At 36.3% G+C, this 21,382-nt stretch overlaps 2 protein-coding genes across 2 annotated transcripts; one reads left to right on the top strand and one right to left on the bottom strand.

The window, feature by feature from the left end:
- The first annotated feature begins 17 nt into the window (after positions 1-17).
- On the top strand, positions 18-16,616 carry LOC119995921 (protein EXPORTIN 1A-like). Its single transcript, XM_038842397.1, has 32 exons — positions 18-276; positions 1,750-1,866; positions 2,167-2,259; positions 2,373-2,444; positions 2,777-2,884; positions 2,966-3,048; positions 4,144-4,282; positions 4,401-4,469; positions 4,569-4,646; positions 4,811-4,873; positions 4,966-5,010; positions 5,742-5,849; positions 5,938-6,036; positions 6,730-6,939; positions 7,389-7,448; positions 7,823-7,933; positions 9,056-9,153; positions 9,379-9,487; positions 10,803-10,868; positions 11,050-11,148; positions 11,232-11,312; positions 11,418-11,507; positions 12,504-12,589; positions 12,708-12,788; positions 12,873-13,055; positions 14,021-14,087; positions 14,798-14,908; positions 15,142-15,249; positions 15,331-15,468; positions 15,554-15,691; positions 15,772-15,876; positions 16,071-16,616. The coding sequence occupies exons 1-32, from the start codon at positions 178-180 to the stop codon at positions 16,191-16,193; spliced, it is 3,237 nt and encodes a 1,078-aa protein (XP_038698325.1). The 5' UTR covers positions 18-177; the 3' UTR covers positions 16,194-16,616.
- A 2,912-nt stretch (positions 16,617-19,528) lies between these two features.
- On the bottom strand, positions 19,529-21,378 carry LOC119995922 (anthocyanidin 3-O-glucosyltransferase UFGT-like). The gene is made up of 2 exons (XM_038842398.1): positions 20,630-21,378; positions 19,529-20,469 (listed from the first exon to the last, which is right to left on the bottom strand). Exons 1-2 carry the CDS (start codon positions 21,114-21,116, stop codon positions 19,580-19,582), a joined length of 1,377 nt encoding a protein of 458 aa, XP_038698326.1. The 5' UTR covers positions 21,117-21,378; the 3' UTR covers positions 19,529-19,579.
- Positions 21,379-21,382: the final 4 nt, after the last annotated feature.

Raw genomic sequence — 21,382 nt, 5'->3', positions numbered from 1 at the left:
TAGAACTCTCTCTCTCTCTATCTCTATCTCTATCTCTATCTCTATCTCTATCCTTCTCTCTACCCCCAATCACTATCTCTCCCGCTTTGAGGGCTTCTGTCCGTACAGTTGGTTGTTAGGGTTTAGAGTGTCAGAGTGCCGGTGGTTGTGTGAGTGAGTGTGCGTGCGTCTGTGGCTATGGCGGCAGAGAAGCTTCGGGATTTGAGCCAGCCGATTGACGTTGGCTTGCTCGATGCCACTGTTGCGGCCTTCTACGGCACCGGATCTAAGGATGAGGTAACGCTCCACTTCTTTTTTTTTTTTTCCTCTCCTGTATTTATCTTTTTGTGCTGTAGAATTTCCCGATAAACGCATGTCAATAGGTGCCTAATTAGGGTTTATAATTGCCTTGGAGATTTGTTACGACGGGGTTTTAAGTGGTTATTCCAGTTTGATTGTTCGCTCTCTAAATGCTTATATTGATCTCTTGAGAGGAAATACACAGGAGCAATGTAGTTTTCTACTCTTTTTCCTTTCTTTTCTTTTACTTAGGGTTTATAGTGCTATATAATTTCTAATGGGGTTCTGAGAAATTGCTGCAAAGATTAATTGAGAATCGTCTTCTTGTATGAGCATTGGCTTAAACAACCTTTTGTGTTTAGTGATTGATGGGGTGGGGTGCCCTGACACTTAGGTTGCATTTATTTGGTATGGAAGGATGACACAACTGAAAATTAAGCCTTGAAATCCGAGTTTAAAACCCAGATGAACTTGTGGTACCACTGTTAGGGGTCTGTATATATGAGCCAATCTACTTAGTATTTGCAGTTGGGGCTATGTGTATGGAATAATTGTGATGATCTGAGGGAGTTTTTTTGTTTTGTTTCTGCCTAAGCATGGGGAAGTAATTAACTAAGTACTTGGGGATGGCAGGGATGGAAAAACTTGTAAAAAGACGAGCAACTGTAGCTTTAAGTTGGTTAAAGAAGAGAACTGTTTTTGTGCACGTTTTTCTATCCACTACTTTTTTTACCAAAGCTGGATAATATAGATGGATAATCTGGATATTTGTTATTTTTGGGGGTAAATTGTTCAGGATTGCAAACTTCTGTGTGTTTGTCTTAACCAGCATTTAGTTCTCTTAATTTAAACTATCACGGCCCTGAAGAGTGATATGTATTTTTATATAGGGTTTTTTTGGTTGGGTGCTATCATTTCAGAAATTACTTAGTGGAACTGATTTTCAGTAAACTACCTTGGGCTCTATTTGTTAATTGTAGAACGACCTGGAAGAAGATAGTTTGTGCAATTTTCTTATTGTTTTGCGTGTATAAGACATTGAGACAATGGTAGAATATTTTCTGGTCGACATGAAGTAATTTGGAAACTTGGAAACAACATAATGTTCACTGAATCTCTATGAACAACTCACTCATCACTTCCTATTTGTCATCCTTTGCTATTGATTATTAGACGACTGACAACTATTTTCTTAATTGGTGGGTTCTTTTCATAGCTATTGCTCTTCAAAACTCTCCATTCTGATTTCCCCTTGTCTTTGATGTTTCTTATTTTTTTTTATGAAGAACTGATGCTTAATACAACTGTTGTTGATTGCATACCATGCTAGTTATGGGCTTTTGATTTCAACACATTAGATGGTATGTCACATGATGGATACCTAAATGAAATACATGACTGTTTTTAATAAGCTTACGTTGCATAGTTTTACCAAGTAGCTAAATTTGTTACCCTGTATGTTGGGGACAGAGGGCTGCTGCAGACCTGATTTTGCGTGAACTGCAAAACAATCCAGATATGTGGCTCCAAGTTGTGCACATTCTTCAAAATTCAAAGAGCCTGAACACCAAGTTCTTTGCCCTACAGGTTAGTCGCATTGCTCATTTGTTAGCAATTGTAAGTGCAGGTCAGTGTACCCCAAATATTGGTACATCATACAATGAATTAGCTATTAGCTGCCCGTAAGCTGTTGTCTATATAAATATACTTGTATTTATATGTATCTTTACCTTTCCCCTTTTTAAAAGTTGTATTTGCTACTATTTGTATGTTGTCCTGGGTTAAACAGAGTTCCTAAACACTCGTCAAGCTTTTGAAGGGATATATTATTTTATTGTCTCTTATTTTATATGTCTTGCTTCCCCCCCCCCTCCTTTTTTCACTCAGGTACTAGAAGGTGTTATTAAGTACCGATGGAATGCATTGCCTGTTGAACAACGTGATGGAATGAAAAATTACATTTCTGAGGTCATTGTACAGGTATAACCGTATAAATTTTGTCCTTAATCTCTGTTTTTTAAATACTTGTTCAGCACATTGTTTAGCTGCTATTATTGATTTGTTTTCTTCTTTCCTTCCCATCTCTTGTAAAGCTTTCGAGCAATGAGAACTCTTTTCGTTCGGAAAGGCTGTATGTGAACAAGCTAAACATTATTTTGGTTCAGGTATTAGTTGGCTGCCTCTCTGAAGTTTTAGTTCTTGCTGTTATTTGTTTTTGTTAGTTTGTAATTGGCTGCTATGTATTATGTTTATGAAAATTGATGAGCTTCTTACTTTTATAACCATACAAATTTCAAATTTATGGTTGCTGGCTGCAAATTTTCAACAGAGGCCTTTTCTTGTCACTAGTTTAGTAAAGGATGTGGTTATTTAGCTTTTCCTCCAGGCATCTAAATTTATATCCAAAAATTTTCTTCTACAATGGGCTTTCAAATTGTTTGTGTGCTTCTCTAGTAGTATGCATGATTTAATGTTGTTTATTAATCTTTATATACAGATTTTGAAGCATGATTGGCCAGCTAGATGGCAGAGTTTTATTCCTGATCTTGTGACAGCAGCGAAAAGTAGTGAAACAATCTGTGAGAATTGCATGGCAATATTGAAAGTATGTCTGCTGCCCTTTTCCCTATGCAATAAACATGATGATTTTAGCATGCTGTGGTTAACATATACTTGTATCTTTCAGCTTCTAAGCGAAGAAGTTTTTGATTTCTCACGCGGCGAGATGACTCAACTGAAGATCAAAGAGCTCAAGCAGTCATTGAACAGGTAACTATTGATACCTTTGGTAATCATTAGGGCTATCCATATTGATGGTTGTGTCATGTTTTGCTATCATCTGTTACATTGAAGGATTGCATATAGGAGACTTAATGATAATTGTAGCTGTTGGTGAACTGACTTTGTAATTTTAGCGTTATGGTTGAAACTATCCGAACTGAATTTTCTCAAAGAATTGTATCCTTGGTAGGCTGGTAGGCATGTTTCTATGTTATTCCGTGTCTCTGTCCTTCATGAGTTGTTCCTGTTAGAAATGTTGGTATCATGTTTGTTACAGGATATCATATGAGTAAAATGCTACATTTTTGTTTTCTCTTGTTTAATTCTTTGTATTTTCTCTTTCCTGGTGTAAATACTGTGATGCATTAAAACTGTATTTAGAAGAAGCTTAATCACTTTTTCTTTAGGTGTAGCAATTATGCAATGCCTTATATGTTGCCTGTGGAATTTCTCTAAGTGCTGAAAGTGTCTTTTTTCTTTTTGAAAAGTTACCTAGGAAAACACATTAAAATTGTTTGTTATTTTTCCATTCAAAAGATAAAAGTTTCTGCTGGAAAAATTGTTTATTAATTTAGCATTTTAGCAGAAGTGTCTGAAAACCTTTATGTAATTAATAAGGCTTCAATTTAGGTTAGCTCTTGTGAACTCTGAAGTTTGTTCTGCTATTATGTGTGTCTCAGGGATAATCTTTTGACTTCTTTTTGTCTGAAGTTCAATAATTTCTCGAGGATTTTATGTTTTTGCTTAATCATATGTAACTAGTGATTAATTAACCGATGATTATGTTAACTGCGCCCAAACCTTTTTTCGGGTATCAATTTTGTTTAACATTTCTTTGATCTATTTGGTTTTTGAAATTATTATGACCATTTAGTTGATCCATCCTACTTTGCCATTATTTTTGCTTTCCTAAAATGTGTGTGTGCTGTTTGGGACTGTTTGTGGACCGATTTTAGTTGATGATTAAATTGATGAATCTTTGAAGACCCCCATCTTATATATTTGTACCGTATGTTGGCCCTTTAATTGATTTAATTTGCTCTGCAATCTATCTCACCAAGATTTCTAATTGTATGTCTACAGTGAGTTTCAACTCATTCATGAGTTGTGCTTATATGTGCTATCAGCATCTCAGAGAGCTGATCTTATTCGGGCAACACTATCGACTTTGCATGCTTTTCTTTCGTGGATTCCCTTGGGCTATATATTTGAATCTCCACTGGTATGTATGTTATTGTTCTGTTGCTCGTCTACATGAAGAACAAGTAATTTTTGACTTGATCCTAATGTTTTTTTGCTGGTATATATTATGTCTCATTTTGTCCTTCTGTACCCTGTAGCTGGAAACACTTCTAAAATTTTTTCCGATGCCTTCATATCGGAGTCTCACTCTCCAGTGTTTAACAGAGGTATGCATTTGTTCCATGTCAAAGATAATTTGTTGTCCTTGTCTCCAGGATTATTATTATTATTATTTTGCTCATGGCTACCAGTTCTGATGCTTACAGGTTGCTGCCCTCAGTTTCGGGGACTATTATAACGTGCAATATATCAAGATGTACAATTATTTCATGGTCCAGTTACAGGTGTGCTTAGACACTAGATTCCAGAAAGAGAATCCTAGCCTTTAATTTGGAGAATCTCTTGATTACCTTGGAATTTGATAAGTTTTATGATGTTTGTTTTTTCAGTCATAAATTTTGTATCATCTTCAATTTGTATCTACTTATCTGTGTTCTTCTTTTTGAAGACCATTCTCCCTACAACTACGAACATTCCCGAGGCTTATGCTCATGGAAATAGCGAAGAACAGGTTGATTTTTCTTTTTTAATATAGTTTTAACGAGGTTCAAAGCCATGTCTTTTTTGTCTATATCTTAGGTATTCTCTTTGTTGACTTTTCAGGCATTTATTCAGAACTTGGCGCTGTTCTTCACTTCGTTTTATAAGGCGAGTTTCTTTTGTGATGTATCTATTAAGGGGCAGTGGAAGTTGATAGGAGTGTTAATAATTTGAGGTTTCTTCTCTTGGCATATCATTTGCGTGCTGGGGGTGATTTTTTTTTCTTCCTTATATAAGCTTTTTAGTTTCTTTGAAACACGGAAATATTAGATACGTTTATTTGTTGAAAGTACTAATAAGTTGCTTTTAGAAGTTGCATTTCATTTTTTCGCTGTTCAAATCAGTATATTATATAAGTGCTCTTAGGTGCAGAACGTTCAAGGAGTGGTTAGTGTCCTGTAATTCAAGTTGAATCTTTGCTTTTCGGCATGCTGGTAGGTCAGAGTTTAACGTCTCTTTGGTTGGCTCTTGAACAAGGGGTGGGGGGTGAGATCATTTGTAGTGGGAACCTGAATTTTTGTTTGGAAGCTCCTTTATCAATGCTTCTGATATGTTCTTATGTCCTTTAGAGCTTCGATAGAATCAATTAATCAATTTGCATATTACTTGATTCGATTGTTGCATTTTAAAGATCCTTGAATCTTATGTCATGGAGAAAACTTGATTAGAAAGTTTTGCTTGTGTCACTGTAAAATTTCAAAATTCTTAATTTGGCAGATGTTGGTGGTGCTCCTGTGGGAGGTGCAGGCTTTGCTTTGTGCATGCCTATACCATTGAAGATTTTTATTTTACTTTGACAATTTTGGTATTTTTGTTTCTGATAACCTCTTTTTTCACAGGCTCACATCCGAGTGCTGGAATCATCTCAAGAGAACATCTCTGCGTTGCTTATAGGTCTTGAATATTTAATTAGCATCTCATATGTTGACGACACTGAAGTCTTCAAGGTGAATTGGTTTCTTAATGCCTTTTCTCCCTTTTATGGTTATAGATTCTGATTATGCTTGTACACTATCTGCTTCTTTGATTGGACAGGTTTGCTTGGACTACTGGAACTCCTTGGTTTTGGAACTTTTTGAGGCACATCACGATCTAGATAATCCTGCTGTTGCTGCAAATATGATGGGACTGCAGGTATGGCTTATTTTTGTTTAGTTGAGTAACTTGAGTTGAAGAATGATGTGTAGCTACGTATTTGTAAAGCATTTTCTTCAGATGCTTGCAGTTCTTTGTAAAGTAATAGTGTTTCCTAAAGTCAAAGATGTTGGAGAGATTTGGTGCATATGCTCATCTTTTGGTTTACCCTAATGATTAAGAAAACAAATAGCTGAAGTATCTTGATATTATAATATCAGAAAAGAGGTTATTGGAAGTTTGAACTTTTGTGCAGTATCCATTGGCTGTTTAAAAGAAGCATACCCACTTCCATACATTCTACTTCTTGAGATGATAAAGTAATGCATTATTCATAATTGAGATGGCTATTTTGGAGTTCCGCATGAACAATGTAGAATTGTGAATAAAGGTAATTGGGAGAATACTGCACAATCATCTTCAAAGGAAATGAGCACTACTTAAACTTTTTATTACTTTTATTAGATTCCTTACTTTTTGACGTTACTGGCAGCAACTTTTCCCTGTTTTTATGGTTCTGTTAATCTAGTTCTGTTTATCTTTTTACATTTATGAACGCATGTGACACTTGAAGAAGAATGTGTATTCTTTACCATCTGCAATTTGTGAACTGCTTGATTATATAATTTTTGTAATAGTATATGCTGTTCATGGAGGGTGTTTGTCTTACCTTGACATGTATTGATTTGGCAGGTGCCTTTGGTTCATGGTATGGTTGATGGCCTAGGCCTAGGTTCTCAACTTTTGCAGCGGCGGCAACTTTATGCAGGTCCAATGTCCAAGTTGAGGATGCTTATGATTTCTCGAATGGCTAAACCTGAAGAGGTTTTAATTGTTGAAGATGAAAATGGAAATATTGTTAGGGAAACAATGAAGGACAATGATGTTCTTGTTCAATATAAGGTTATCTTTTTCTACTTTTTTTTTGAATGTAGTCTATGGAACTGTCCCTTTGTTACATGCATCAAGTTCCTTGAAATCAATGTCCGTGTCATTATTTCGATTATCTATTTCTAGAAAATATATTTGAGTCAATGGAGTTATTGGCAATGTTTATGTCTGATGGTAGTTCAGCACACCTAGCTGTAGGCATATGTGGCTTTGTTTCCTCATCTATATCCATCGGAATTTTCTTGAGTTGAAATCTTAAATAATTTATTTTTTTGAAATTTTTTATTATATTCAATGTTAGGTGTTTAGGGTAACTTTATGGGTTTATATGTTTAGTATTTATTGCTTAACATGCAACTATTTTCTTCTTGAAATTTAGCAGCTTGGCTTTTTGTGATTCATGCACTGGGGAATAATTTTGTCCCTATGTTTCTGTCTAATTAAAAAATTATTTTTTCCAGATCATGAGGGAAACACTGATCTACTTGTCACACCTGGATCATGAGGACACTGAAAAACAGGTATAGATATAACTTGGATTCTATGACTTTTTATGTGCATCGTATCAGCAGTTCAATGCAATGCCTTATTCAGGAGAGTTTTGATTCATCTCTGTGGGTCATGCTCTCTGTAGGAGGACTCAACTTTATGGTTGTGATTGATGGGTGATTGCAAGTGTTACCTTTCGAGAGTTTGATATGCGTATGAGTGCTTTATGCTGTATTGTCGAAGCAGTATTGATCTTCTGTAGAGAGCACTTGTAAAAATAGATGTTATGTTTAAGTAGTAGATAGAAGAATAAGATAATTCTCTCTTTTTACTACTCTTTGACTGTTGACTACTTTGTTTTTCCCTCAACTTAATTTATAGTGCTTTTGTTCTTGCTGTTTAACAGATGCTGAAGAAATTAAGTAAACAACTTAGTGGTGAGGATTGGTCATGGAACACCTTAAACACTTTGTGCTGGGCAATAGGATCTATATCTGGGTCCATGATGGAGGAACAGGTTTGTAATTCTTTCGAGTTTGGTTATTCTTTTTGCCCAAGTTGCTTCTGTGCTTCCTAGAATAATATAAAATGACTTTTGATGCGTAAGTTTGTCCCTATTCTGTCTTAATTGACTCTTAGAGTCAAGATGTTATCCCATCTGGCATATTCCCAACGTTCATATATGAAGCTAAAATATTTTTTTTGCGACTGTAAGGATGTTCCATTTTTATATAGCTGAGTCTTGAGAAGCCCAAACAAGTGTGTGGTGACTGTGGATTAAGTGTTTTTTTTTTTGGGTTTAATTTCTTGGTTCCCATCTTTTGGCTCATATTCTTATATTGTTATGGTAAAATTTGCGCGCGCAAACTCGAGCTGAAATTGAGTGTGTTTGTATGTGCATATATTGTAAAGGTTGCATGTATATGTAATGTTTCTCTGCATGATGTATATATTATTTACAGATATTCTATGGCATGAATCATGATCACTTCATTTCTTTAGTACTATTTATTTTTTTAAAATTTGGATTTCATGTGAGATGCACTGCTTGCAGCTGTTTAATGACTTCGAAAACTGTTTGACTATGGTTTATTTTGTGTATTTGAATGATATGAAAATCATTGGCGAACTGTATGATTTTCTTAATAGCAGAATGTGTTGGCACCTTGAATAGCTTTTAGTGAATGTTTTGGCACCTTGAATGATGAGTAGCTGTTTAGTTTTCTCCCCTCTTTTTTGTTTGCGAATTTTCTCTTTAAGATTTGTGTCGGTTACTCTCCTGAATATTAGTTTTGTAATGGTAATAAAAAGGTTTTCAAATGCTGAAAAGTGATGCTTGTTACTCACCCCCCTCCCCTCCCCTCAAGAAAATTGATTTCTGATAAGGTTGGATCCAATTGGTACTTTGATGTGTTGCTCATTCTCATGCTTCCTTTGCTAGACTTTTTTTTTGGTGACGGAGAAACTTATATGTACTGTAAAGAAGGGCATATGTTTGGCTTCCTAATTAGTAATTATTTAGACATCTCGGTCTGCTTCCAGTGGAAGGAAAATTTCATTGCTTACCTACCATTGTATGCTATTACATCTCTTATTGATGCATCCCTTAACAGTTTTCCTTGTTATGGTTTTATGGCAGGAAAACAGGTTTCTTGTCATGGTCATTCGCGATTTACTAAATTTGTGCGAGATCACGAAAGGAAAAGATAATAAAGCTGTTATTGCTAGTAACATCATGTAAGAATATGTTTATTTGAGTAGTATTTTTTTTGTAAAATTTGTCCATTACTGTCACCAATCCGGCACCTTTTACCTTTCTAACTGGTGATACAAAATTTATTCATCTAGAGAAAATTTGGTATTGTCTCTTGTTGGTTGGAGGAGCAGTAAATTACCTTACATTTTGCCCTTTTTTCATTGAAGACTGCTGACTATTTATTTCATACTGTTTGCTGTTGGCAGGTATGTAGTTGGACAGTACCCAAGGTTTCTAAGAGCCCACTGGAAATTCTTGAAAACTGTTGTCAATAAATTATTTGAGTTCATGCATGAGACACACCCTGGTGTTCAGGTTTTTCTCCACCTTTTTTTCTTCGTTTTCCTTCACGATCTCACATTATATTCCAGCTATTTACTTGGTGATCTGACATCAATTCAGATATGTTGTTTGTGATATCACATAAAATCTCGTCACCGCACAATGTATTGTGCATGCCACAATCGATGTATATTACTTGTAATGAGTTTCCTCGTTTACCATACATGCACTATGTGCTAAACTTCAAGAAGGTTAATCCATTGGCAACCATTCCTAGGAAGCATTAATATTTTTCCACAGAATGGAATGATATTGCTCGGAGTATGCTGCCACTGCTAAATGTCGTGGATGTTGCATGGTTGTCTCATGTCATGTAGCATTCTGTACTTCTAGTATGCAGCTAGATATTTTCTTGTGAGGCACTGTTTGTCAAATGGATTTAAATGTCTTTTTTAATATAGAAAATAATCTTGTTTGCCTTCTTCATTTACTTTTGCTAGGGTTGGACCCCTTTGGTGTTCCTTAACAATCTCCTTTTTGTATACAAATGAAAAAAAGAACAACAGAAAAAAGGTCAAGAGAAGCATCATTATAAACGCTCTTGAATTTTACTGGTTAGTGGTTACTTGAGGCATATTACATTTCATCACATTGGTTTTCGGACGGCATAGGATAAATATACCTTAATGAGCACGGGATGCCAGAGACGTGTTTGTGCACAAGTATTTGTTGAGGACCAATGTGTTTCTTTATGACAGATGTATTGTGTTAGAGCTAAACTTAGGCATGTGTGGCACACAACGTTGTAAAGAGCAGTGCCTGCAGTGGAGTGCCCAATCCACTTGCCATCGTAGTTGGATGTGCTTTTGTGAGTGAAATGAGAGTATTTGGTGGCCTGAAATTCCATCTGGAGACACAATTCATTGATAATTAAAAAATAGTTAATTATTTAAGTTAAAAACCTCATGTGAAGGCTAAAACTTCTTTAAGATTGCTAGTAGTGAGGAGCACCATTAGTTGAAGTAGTCAAGTTCTTTACCACCCTGCTCTTAAGGCAGGTTTTTAATCCAGTCTCCTGGAGTTTGAAAATTTTGTGTTTTAAAATGCACTAGAACAGTAATTAAGTAAAAGTTACATATAGCGTGAATATATGTTTTTCATAGCATAACCACACTGATTTGTTAATCATTATTATTATTTTTATTTGTGGTTGCACATATGAAGACTCATTTTGTTTATACCATGGATATCTGCTTTAATATCATTTTTTTGGAGATATGAGAGTTTTTTCTCTACATTTGCATTGCCAGCGATACTTTATTTCACCTTGCATATCATATCTTTTCAGGACATGGCCTGTGATACATTCTTGAAAATTGTTCAGAAATGCAAGCGTAAATTTGTTATTCTGCAGGTAAAATCTATATGAGAATTGATTTCTTAAAGTTAGCATCTGAACTGTTCTATTTTCTTGTTAAATTTGCTTGTAGGTCATTATGATTTGGCTTAATGCTTCAAAAAAGTTAATTTTTTAAATTCCTTTTTACATTAATCACTTATTTTTCTCTCCTATTTATTGTTCTTTCTTTTTCCAGGTTGGAGAAAGTGAACCTTTCATATCTGAACTTTTATCGGGCCTTCCAACAACTGTAACTGACCTTGAGCCTCACCAGATTCATACGTTCTATGAATCTGTATGCCCATAAAGCTCTATTACTAAGTTTATACACTGCAATATAGCTGTTGCAATGCTGTTACATATATTTTTCTCTTTCAGGTTGGTAATATGATTCAAGCGGAATCTGATCCACAGAAGAGAGATGAATACTTGCAGCGGTTGATGGACCTCCCAAACAAGGTTTATATCAGATCTCTCTTTTGCTCATGCATGATATGCGTACATGGTCATTACTCATTAACATGCTAGTGGTGCTGGTGCTATCGCCTTTTTTTTTTTTTGCAGAAATGGGTTGAAATTATTGGGCAGGCACGTCAGAGTGTTGATTTTTTGAAAGATCCAGATGTTATAAGGACTGTGCTAAATATATTGCAGGTTTTTCTTTCCACTCAACATAAGAACTCTTCAGATATAGCACTTTTACGGACTTAAATAAAGTTTATTCCAGATTGAAGTTGGTTTACTTTTTATAGGACTGGTTGTGAAACATTAAGTGTTGTAAAACGAAACTGAAAGTTTTTGAACCCCTGTTGTGGTAATAATTTTCTGTCAGAGTAAGTTGAGGATTGGATATTATTTTTGCCATCCAAGCTCATATGATAAAAATATCATGCAACCGAACTACTTTTTGTAGTCTTTCCAAAAATATGTGGTGGTTTAAATCATTAACATCCCACTTTGTTTTATGGGGGATTCATTGTGCATATTAGGGTTTATCCTTGTTTGGGTGGACCTAGTGGTTTGGAGTACTTTAATCAGTTTATTGATCCTACCAAGGGTACGTTTATTTTGTTTCCTAGGCGTACGCTGTAACGATGTCCGTCTTTTCATAACGTATATGAAATTCCCAATTTTCTTATTTATTTAAACCCTAAGATGGTTGAATGTCCCTAAGATTCTTACAAAATTCGAAAGTAATTCAATAATGTTATGCTTTTCTGCAGTAGTGAAATTTTTTTAATTGAAGATTTGCTCTTCCTTCTGCTTTTCTGGACACAGCCAGTAAGCCAATCAGTTTGCACTTATTGGACCAGGTGCATGGATGATCTTGGTGATTAATGATTGGGGTAATGGGGGGACGTAGGGGGTGATTAACAATTTCCTTGAGGCCATTAATTTTTTGGCCTCCTTGTAGTTTGTTTTGCACCTTCTCTGTGCATTGATAACTTCTTCTTTTTTCCATTCAGTAAAAGATGATGATTTGCAATTGAGCTGTGTTTCTTTGCTGCCCATCAGATTATTTCTTTTTTAGTTCTTTTGCACTTCCATCTGCATGACTATTGGCATGGACTGCTTATACTTTAATTTATTTATTGGATATATGGGTTGTGGTTCAAGTTTGATTTGTTTAAGTCGTGTTTACTCCTGCAGACAAATACAAACGTTGCCAGTTCTCTTGGAACGTACTTTTTACCCCAAATTTCTTTGATTTTTTTGGACATGCTGAATGTGTACAGGTATGGGGTCTTAAATATTTTAAGTGCAAGTTTTTGGAAGCAGATTTATAAGATTGCGCATAAAATTCAATTGGTTTTATTGTTAAATCACTATTTTCATTTTTCATTGTTGCTACAGGATGTATAGTGAACTTGTATCAAGCAACATTGCAGGTGGGGGACCATTTGCATCAAGATCGTCCTTTGTGAAACTTTTACGGTGAGTTTAATAATTTGAAATGTTCTTAACTGCTTGCTCTGGAGGCCATCATATTTTTGGTTCTTAAATCCCCTCCTATGACAGTTCCGTGAAGAGGGAAACACTCAAGCTCATAGAGACATTTTTGGACAAGGCTGAAGAACAACCTCAAATTGGAAAACAATTTGTGCCGCCAATGATGGATCACGTTCTTGGTGACTATGCTAGGAATGTGCCTGATGCAAGAGAATCAGAAGTGCTGTCCCTCTTTGCCACGATCATCAACAAGTACTGCATCATCTCTGTTTTTACATTTCTTTCATATATTTGTCTTTAAAGTATATGAAGAGTTTTTGCCAGAATCACCATAATCGGTCTTTCTACGAATTATCATAGTGCTTAAATTTTCAACCCCTGTTATTCATTGTTATTGTTGTTCCTAAGAAAATAATTCGTTGGTTATATCTGTCATCTGTTATAGCTTCCATGTCTTGTTGCATGTTTGAATCATCTTGATGATGATCTTGAGAGTGCTTGTTATTGATGAAATCAGAAAGTTTTGAAGTGGTGTGTGCAGATTTGTGTCGTGATACGCAGAATAGTGGAAAAAAGTAATATTTGATGTATGCATTTAACTATTAAGTACATGTTAAGAATCTAATGCTTGTATTTGAAAAAATCATGACCTATATAATGCTTCAAATTTTAGAAAGATAAAAGTTAACTGTGCTCATATGTGGATGTCACCATTGTATTCAGAACTTTGTATATTCATTTAATTAGTTTTGAACAAGGATATAATGGTTCGCATGATAGGATTACACTTATAGTATGTTTGTATTTGAATTGCTTGTTATGCTGTTGTGAATATTTTTTGGCCCCCTACATAAACAAGGTTGGGGTTGTGGAGGGGCGTTATAAAGTTAGAATCTTGGGATATGATAAGTTTTTTCGTTTTTACATTACTTGTTTCAGACTAGTGTATTGTTAAGATTTTGTGTTTGATAAAGAATGCACAGAAGAAAACGAGTATCTCGATCTCGAATGGTGTAGCTTAGTGGACTGCTACTATCCGGGGGTTTACTTTGCAGGGATGGATGCAGCGTGGTCCATCCTTGGAGATTCCCAAATAATTATTTTTAGCTTTGGTTTAATTGCTGGGTGCTGTTTGTTACACATTGTTTGAGTTTCTAAGTACCTTAGACTTTTAATTTATATTGTTTTTTTAAGAGGTTCTTTTGTGTTTTGTGAAGGTACAAAGGTACAATGACAGATGATGTGTCTCGCATATTTGAAGCCATTTTCCAGTGCACATTGGAGGTCAGTATTTAGTCTTTGTCAGGGCTCTTTCACATTTTTGTAGTGGGATTATGGGCTTATTTTGGCTTTCTGCTCTACGAATTTGCGATTGTAGAGAATTTGGGAAATCTAGAATAGTAATGGAACAGTGAAACAGGTTACACATGGAATAGATGGAAAGGGGAAAAGATTCATTTTATCTGCAAGATTGCTTTATTCTTGGATAAGCAATTTTTATGTTAGTTTAAAGCTCTGAAAATCAACCCAATCAAAGCAAATTGAAACCTGTAGATTTTGACTATTCTGTTTCAATTATATTCTCAATCCATGTGTTTGATTTGTTATACTGTTGAAGAATCTTTTTGGAAAGTGTGTGTTATCTTTCTTGTTTTCTCAATCATCAAGATAACCTTCAACTTAATGTTAGGCCCTTATTAACATGTTAATAGGGCTTACTTTTAGGTTAACAAGGGAGATTTGTGTTTGTACAAGTGCTTTCCTATGTTTTATCTCTAGATATACTTGTTGCATGGGCTATTATCTGTTGCATGGGTTATTATCTTTTGCCAGACCTCCATCTGGTTCTTACGTATAGCCTGGAAAAAGGCCTCAGGATGTATGGTGGTTGATGATATCCATCATCATTGAATATTACCCCAACCAGCATGTTGAATATTGAACTTTATGACTAAAGCTGTCTTGGCTAATTTGGTTGTTGCAATGTGCTGCAGATGATCACCAAAAATTTTGAAGATTACCCAGAGCATCGCCTTAAGTTCTTTTCATTGCTTCGTGCCATAGCTACACATTGTTTTGCTGCGTTGATTCTGCTTTCAAGTCAGGTTAGTGTTATGTTATTCCTTTTTCCAAGCTCCATCATTATATGTTGTTGCGTCCGTGATGTGATTAGCGACAGCTTTTATGCTTGAATATTGCATAGTTTGTGTAAGCTTTTTGATAGTGTTTTGTAAGTTTCATTTAGTACATTTGTGATTGTTTTCATTCTTCTTTACAAAGTTACAATGGATGTTTTTGGTTTATGATTATTTTTAATTAACCGTTGATTCTTCATCAGCAACTAAAGCTTGTGATGGATTCAATCATATGGGCATTTCGGCACACAGAAAGGAATATTGCTGAAACTGGACTAAACCTTTTATTGGAGATGCTGAAGAACTTTCAGGTATGATGTTGGCCGTCTTGTGATATTATCAATGACCTACTTTTCTGGAAGCTTACCTTCCTTCCATTGGCGTATTAGCAGGCTTCTACATTCTGCAATCAATTCTACCGGACTTATTTTGTGACAATTGAGCAAGAAATATTTGCAGTCTTGACAGACACATTTCATAAACCTGGGTTCAAGTTGCATGTCGCAGTGCTGCATCACTTGTTTTGCTTGGTAATATACTGGTTTGTTATGTACTTTGTATCGTCTTCCGTGCTAGCTGAGTAATCTTTATGTCCGGGAGTTCACAAATTTTCAGGCGGAGAGTGGTGCATTGACGGAACCTTTATGGGATCCTGCAACGGAACCTCTTGCATACCCGAATAATGCAATGTTTGTTCGTGAGTATACCATTAAACTTTTGGGTACATCGTTTCCTAACATGACTTCTACTGAGGTGTGTGACAACTTCTCTACTATTTTTATGTCATTTCTCTACTACTATTTTTATATCACTAACTTGACCTGACCTTTCAGGTTGCTCATTTTGTGAATGGACTGTTTGACTCTAGAGATGACCTGGCAACATTTAAGAATCACATAAGAGACTTCCTTGTGCAATCAAAAGAATTTTCGGCCCAGGTAACGCAATGAAGTGGCAAGACAAATGGAATATGGGCTTGATTTATGATGAGATTTATGTTCACTTGAACCTTGATAGTTTAGAAAATGATTGTATCACTTTTAATTGTAGCTTATTTTCAAGTTTAACTTTTTGTGATATTGGAGTGACCACTATTAGTGGAAATATTTATACTGATTAATCTTTGCTGCAGGACAACAAAGATCTTTATGCGGAAGAGGCTGCTGCTCAGAGGGAGAGAGAGCGAGAACGGATGCTTTCTATTCCTGGGCTTATTGCACCCAATGAGATACAAGACGAGATGTTGGATTCATAGAGAAGGCTAGAGTTTCCATGGTAGCTAACTTTGTGAACTTTAATCCTGCGAGTTGCAGGGGGCATGTTAAGCTGCCAGAATCAGTAGGTACGAACAGATGCAGCACTATATGCCCCCACTCTACAGCTCGTCAAAAAATTTGGTGCACGTGGCACCTTGATGTGATGGTTGGTTGATTGAAAGTGCCTTAATATTGGGTGTAGTGTATAATTTAGGTGCATATGTAGGATATATTGAGTCGTCTTTACAGGTTTCTGAATCCAGCCTCCCCGTTTTCATGGTGGTGGATGTCATGAACCTGGTTAAATGACTGGTTTTGAAGAGTTGGATATTCATTCACTGCGTATAGGAGATGTTAACACTAGCGGGTTTGTGCAGAAATTACATCCTTAATCAGTAGCATGTGTTGTGTTCTGCTCTCTATTCTTTTTTCTTTTTCTTTTTTTTTTTCTCTATTTTTAAAATTTGAAATTTGGGTTGGGCATACTTTTGTCGATACCCCATTAAGTGTATTGTTATTTAGTTTTAATATATGGTTATTGGGTATAAGACTTGTATTTTGTAATTTATTAAGCCTATCTTGTTTTGCTCGTGGTAATAAAAGAATCAAATGTAGCAAGGAACTGGATCGGTAGAAAGGATGACTGATAAGAAAGAGGTTAATTGTTGGAAGAAACCATGAGACATTTTTTGATGCGTTTTAAGTTAATTTATTGGTAATGCATCATCATTGGGAGGATATTTTCTATTTGAATCTATGAAGAAATTTTGATTTTAGACATTAGTAACTCGTAAGATTGTGTTGTTTCCATAACTTATGTGGTAGTCCACATAAGGAAAGTGATATGACAATTTTGTTCTCTTTATTATTTATCCAACATACTCTCTCCTCTCCACTCATCCCCTCATTCTCTCTCCATCTCTCCCCTCCTTCAACTCTGCCTCTCTCTATCATCTTGGTAGCGTCGGATCGGCGAAGGCGGTGACAGTGAAGCAAGAAATCTTGGCAACCCAACCTACTCCATTAACGCGCGGCTTAAGTTTAATTTTGAGATCTAGATCTGAAGAGATATGTATGAGATTGAGTTTTTATGGGTATTTTGAGGCTTTAGTTTGAGTTTTCATGGGTATTTTGAGGTTTAGTTTGGGTTTTTCCTGGGTATTTTGAGATTTTGGTTTGGGTTTTCATGGATATTTGAGATTTCGGTCTGGATTTGCATGAGTTTTTGAGATCTCGGTATGGATTTTCATGGGTATAAGGTTGGTTCAAGAGACTTGAAACAACGTAATAAGAGGCTCGAATAATATAATAAGAGGATGAAACAATGAGATAGAGGATGAAAAAGTGTAATAAATATATGTTTTGATAAAAAATGATAATAATAAGAGCCTGAAATAATGTAATAAAGATTTGTATTGATAAAGAATAATGTAATAAGAGTCATAAATAATAAAGATATGTTGATAAAAACAATGCGGTAAGAATTTAAAATAGTGTTAAGAAACTCTTGAGAAATATTTTTTATATTATTCAAAACAAATATATATCTTTGTGAACTCATTGGTATGGATTGAAATTAATTTTATATGAAATTTTGACAGTGTCAGTAAATTAATTACAATGTTTCTGACAACAGTTATGTCCACTAGTATGGACAAAGTGCATTATTACATTGTCCCAAATGTACACATTTTCAGGCGAACAAAGGGTGGGTTAGATACTCATCGTCGAGATGAGTCCATTGGTGGTGTTGCTTTCCTCCAAAGGTGGTCGGGTTGTCCAGATTGGACCATTTTTCTCACGGTGGCCGTGGATTTTCAAGCAAGATTCTGGCAAAATTTGTCAGCGTTTGTTGGGCTTTGTTCCTTATCTCTTTGTGATTCTTTTGGGACCTACTGCTTCATGAATGGTGGCCCGATAACAAATATGCCTTGTGTGTAGTGATGAATTTGGGTGAGGAGAGAGATGAGAGAAAAGAAGAGTAAAGAGAGTACGATGAAGAGTGAAAAAATACAATATTTGAGGAGAGAGAAGTGAGAAACTTAGTCATGTTTTTTGTTTTTTAAAAAAATAATATATGTAGCATGCTGAGTTGGCTTATCATATAGATTATGTAGGTTTATAGACAAAAAAGTTATGGATGTATAGCATTTTCGTTTCAGTTATGGTATTCAATTGATTATCGATGGTTCTCATTAATTTTTTTTTGCAAATAATAACTGTATGGTGAGAGTTTTTTTTTTTCCAAATAACTTATCATTACGGTGAGTTAATCGTATGGTCAATTATTGGGTTAATACAACTTTTGCATACTGAAAGATAGTCAATGTTTCAATTTATACACCGTTGTTTAAAACATTTCAATTTGATCTCCCAATGATAAAATTGTTTTAAGTTGGTCTCTCGGACATATTTTCCCGATTTGGGCAGACTGACCGAACAGAAACCGTTAGCATTTCATGACGTGGCTTGACGATGTTGCCACATGGGAAATAAATTTTCTATTTTAATAAAAAAGACAAGCTGCGAAATCAGAGCGATACATCTATCTTTCATCTCTCCCTCCCTAACATGAACCCTAACCCCCAATTTCTTTAAACCCTAAGTGCAACCTAGTACATATACTTCGTTATCTCTTGGTAGTAGCATCCATGGCTGCGACAAATCCACCTACTGCACCACCCTCGTCGACGCTCTCCAAGGCAAGTCACAGAGAAACTAAGAGCAACCCAGTCCACCCTCGTTGCCAATCTAAATCATCTAGAAATGTGTTTTAATTTCTTTGCAGGATGAAGACATATATCAGCAGTATTCTAGGAATGAGAATTACTTAGTTGAGTGGGTTAGTGTTTATAATAGTAAGTTGGGGAGCCGTTACAGATCCTTCTACATAGGCTCAGGGTCTAGGGGATATTTGCGTTGGTATTTTGGTGGAGATGGGCAAGGATTCCAGGTGTTCTTGGGTTTTGCTGATCAAGGAGATGAGGACGATGAAACTTGCGATGGAGACTGGGTCAAAAGTTAATATTATTAGGCTTTCATAAGCAATGTTGATTGTAATTAGTTGTAATTAGTGTTAGTTGGTATGAATTTGCCATGTCATTATAAAAAGTTGACTTTCACATGCCACAAAAGCAATTGACTGACGGAAGCATGGAAAATTTATCCGAGTGACCTATTTGACACATTTTCCTCTATGGGTTATCAAATTGAAACGTTTTAAATTATGGTGTGCAAATTGAAACACAGACTATTTTTCAGTGTGCAAAAGTGGTATTACCCTATCAATTATTAGATTGATTGTCGATAATTTTTTCCCTCCCTGATTCAAGACTTTGGTAGCATTAGGAGAGAATTTATTCATGTCTTGAAACTAGATATTGGATTAACAAGTAAGAGAAACCTTAGGCCTTGACACTAAATCTTGGAGTCCTAACAAATTTTTGATGGAGCTCCCTTTAGGTCCAACTGCTCTTTCCGCTGCTTCCTTTAGGCCTTTGACATTTTCCCTCATTTTCTTGCCTTTTTCTTCTGACAAAATCTGATCCAGACTAGCGATGAATGCATTCTTAGTGAACACTCCACCCTCGACTCTCACACCAATCTCCCACACATCCTCTACCATCCGTCCATTAAGCCTCTGATCTCCAAAGAACGGCCTGCAAATCATGGGCACTCCTCCAACTATGCTCTCCAACACCGAGTTCCATCCACAATGCGTTAGAAACACTCCAACTGCACAATGTGCCAGTATTTCTTGTTGTGGTGCCCATGATACTACAATTCCATGTCCTTGTGTTTTGTTCAGGAACTCGGTCGGCAAATGTACTCTGGCAGTATCTCTAACTGACCATATAAATGGTACCTTAGAGGCTTCCAGGGCTTCTGCAACTGCGATGAGCTCGCTTGGAGATGGTTGTGTGACTGAGCCAAAGCTAATGTATGCGACAGACGCAGCGTTTTGCTTGTCTAGCCAAGATATGCAGCCGCTTGTGTCGGGGAGTTTTGGTGGTGATGATATCAAGTTGAAAGGTCCAATGTTGAAGAACGTTCTGAGCTTGGACTTCAAATCAGTTGTTATGGTATGATCTAGCTCTTCAAAAGAGTTGATGAAAACTGCTGTTGCTCTTGATAGATTCAAGCCCATCTGATGAAGCATTCGTGAAAAGATCGATTCCAGATTGCCAAAAAGGACTCCTTCAGGCAAGTCCTTAACCCTTGCTTTAGACATTCCACTGATGAATTTTAGGGTTTCATCTTCTTGCCTTATGTTACCTGGATTTTATAGAACTTAGAAATAAAGACATAAGCACACTTATCTGCAGCCCTTATCTAGACAAATACAGAGAGACAGTTTTAACTTGCGATGCCAAGATTGCAATGAAGCAACTTCAGCCAATACTACTATCATATAATGTGGAGAGAATTTTATTACCTCCAATTCCAATAGTCTTCCTGATAAAATCAGTGTAAATATGAGCAGAGAGTGAGGTAGGTCCAGCAGTCCAAAACGGCACCCAAGCCACCCCAGTCTGCTCTGCCATTTCTGCAGCAAACCAAAAGAAGGCGTCAGTCACCAAACAAGTAACTTCTCTTCCATTCTCTGCCATTGCCACCTCCATGCCCTTCCCAAAGCTCTCCGGCGCTGCCTCCATGAACAATTCAATCTCCTCCTGATGCTTCCCTGTGAAAACATACCCCTTGGGGACGCCATCCCATACGTCGTAGCGTTTAAGGTTTGGTAGCATTAGCATATCTTTGTTGAAAATGGAGTTGTTGGATTTAGGGGTGTTGAAGAATGAGAAGGAGGTGTTTGGAGCTGCTGCAGCTAGGTGACGTATGACGGCGAGTAGAGGAGCGGCGTGAGTGGCAAAAGGAAATGCCAGGACTGCAACATGGGGTTGGTCAGTGGTGGCTGACATGTTTGAGAGGAGCTGGAAGTGAGGGTTACAAACTTGGTCTTGTTCACTATATGAAGGTTGAAAGGGTGGTTGAATGGTTGCTGCAAAAGGTAATAGTTGAATAGCTGTAGGCCTTAATCACGTGGTAAGTGGCAACCCCCTCACATGCATTTCTTCATTCAAGTCAAGTGCACAAACATCACAAGCTACTGAGTTCCCATTTAGTTCTCAGGAAACACCAAATTCTTTGCCCCTTCTCCAGAAAACGCAAGTACGGAAAAACACAA

Source organism: Tripterygium wilfordii, chromosome 4 (assembly GCF_013401445.1).
Source record: "Tripterygium wilfordii isolate XIE 37 chromosome 4, ASM1340144v1, whole genome shotgun sequence".
In the NCBI taxonomy this organism is placed as follows: domain Eukaryota; kingdom Viridiplantae; phylum Streptophyta; class Magnoliopsida; order Celastrales; family Celastraceae; genus Tripterygium; species Tripterygium wilfordii.
This window is presented reverse-complemented; position numbering and strand designations above follow the sequence as displayed.

Coding starts and splice junctions, on each gene's coding strand:
- LOC119995921 (XM_038842397.1), top strand. CDS start 178: ATGGCGGCAGAGAAGCTTCGGGATTTGAGCCAGCCGATTGACGTTGGC. Junction 2,260..2,372: donor TTTCTGAGGTCATTGTACAG/GTATAACCGTAT, acceptor TCTCTTGTAAAG/CTTTCGAGCAATGAGAACTC. Junction 10,869..11,049: donor GTAAATTTGTTATTCTGCAG/GTAAAATCTATA, acceptor TTCTTTTTCCAG/GTTGGAGAAAGTGAACCTTT.
- LOC119995922 (XM_038842398.1), bottom strand. CDS start 21,116: ATGTCAGCCACCACTGACCAACCCCATGTTGCAGTCCTGGCATTTCCT. Junction 20,470..20,629: donor GAAGACTATTGGAATTGGAG/GTAATAAAATTC, acceptor TATAAAATCCAG/GTAACATAAGGCAAGAAGAT.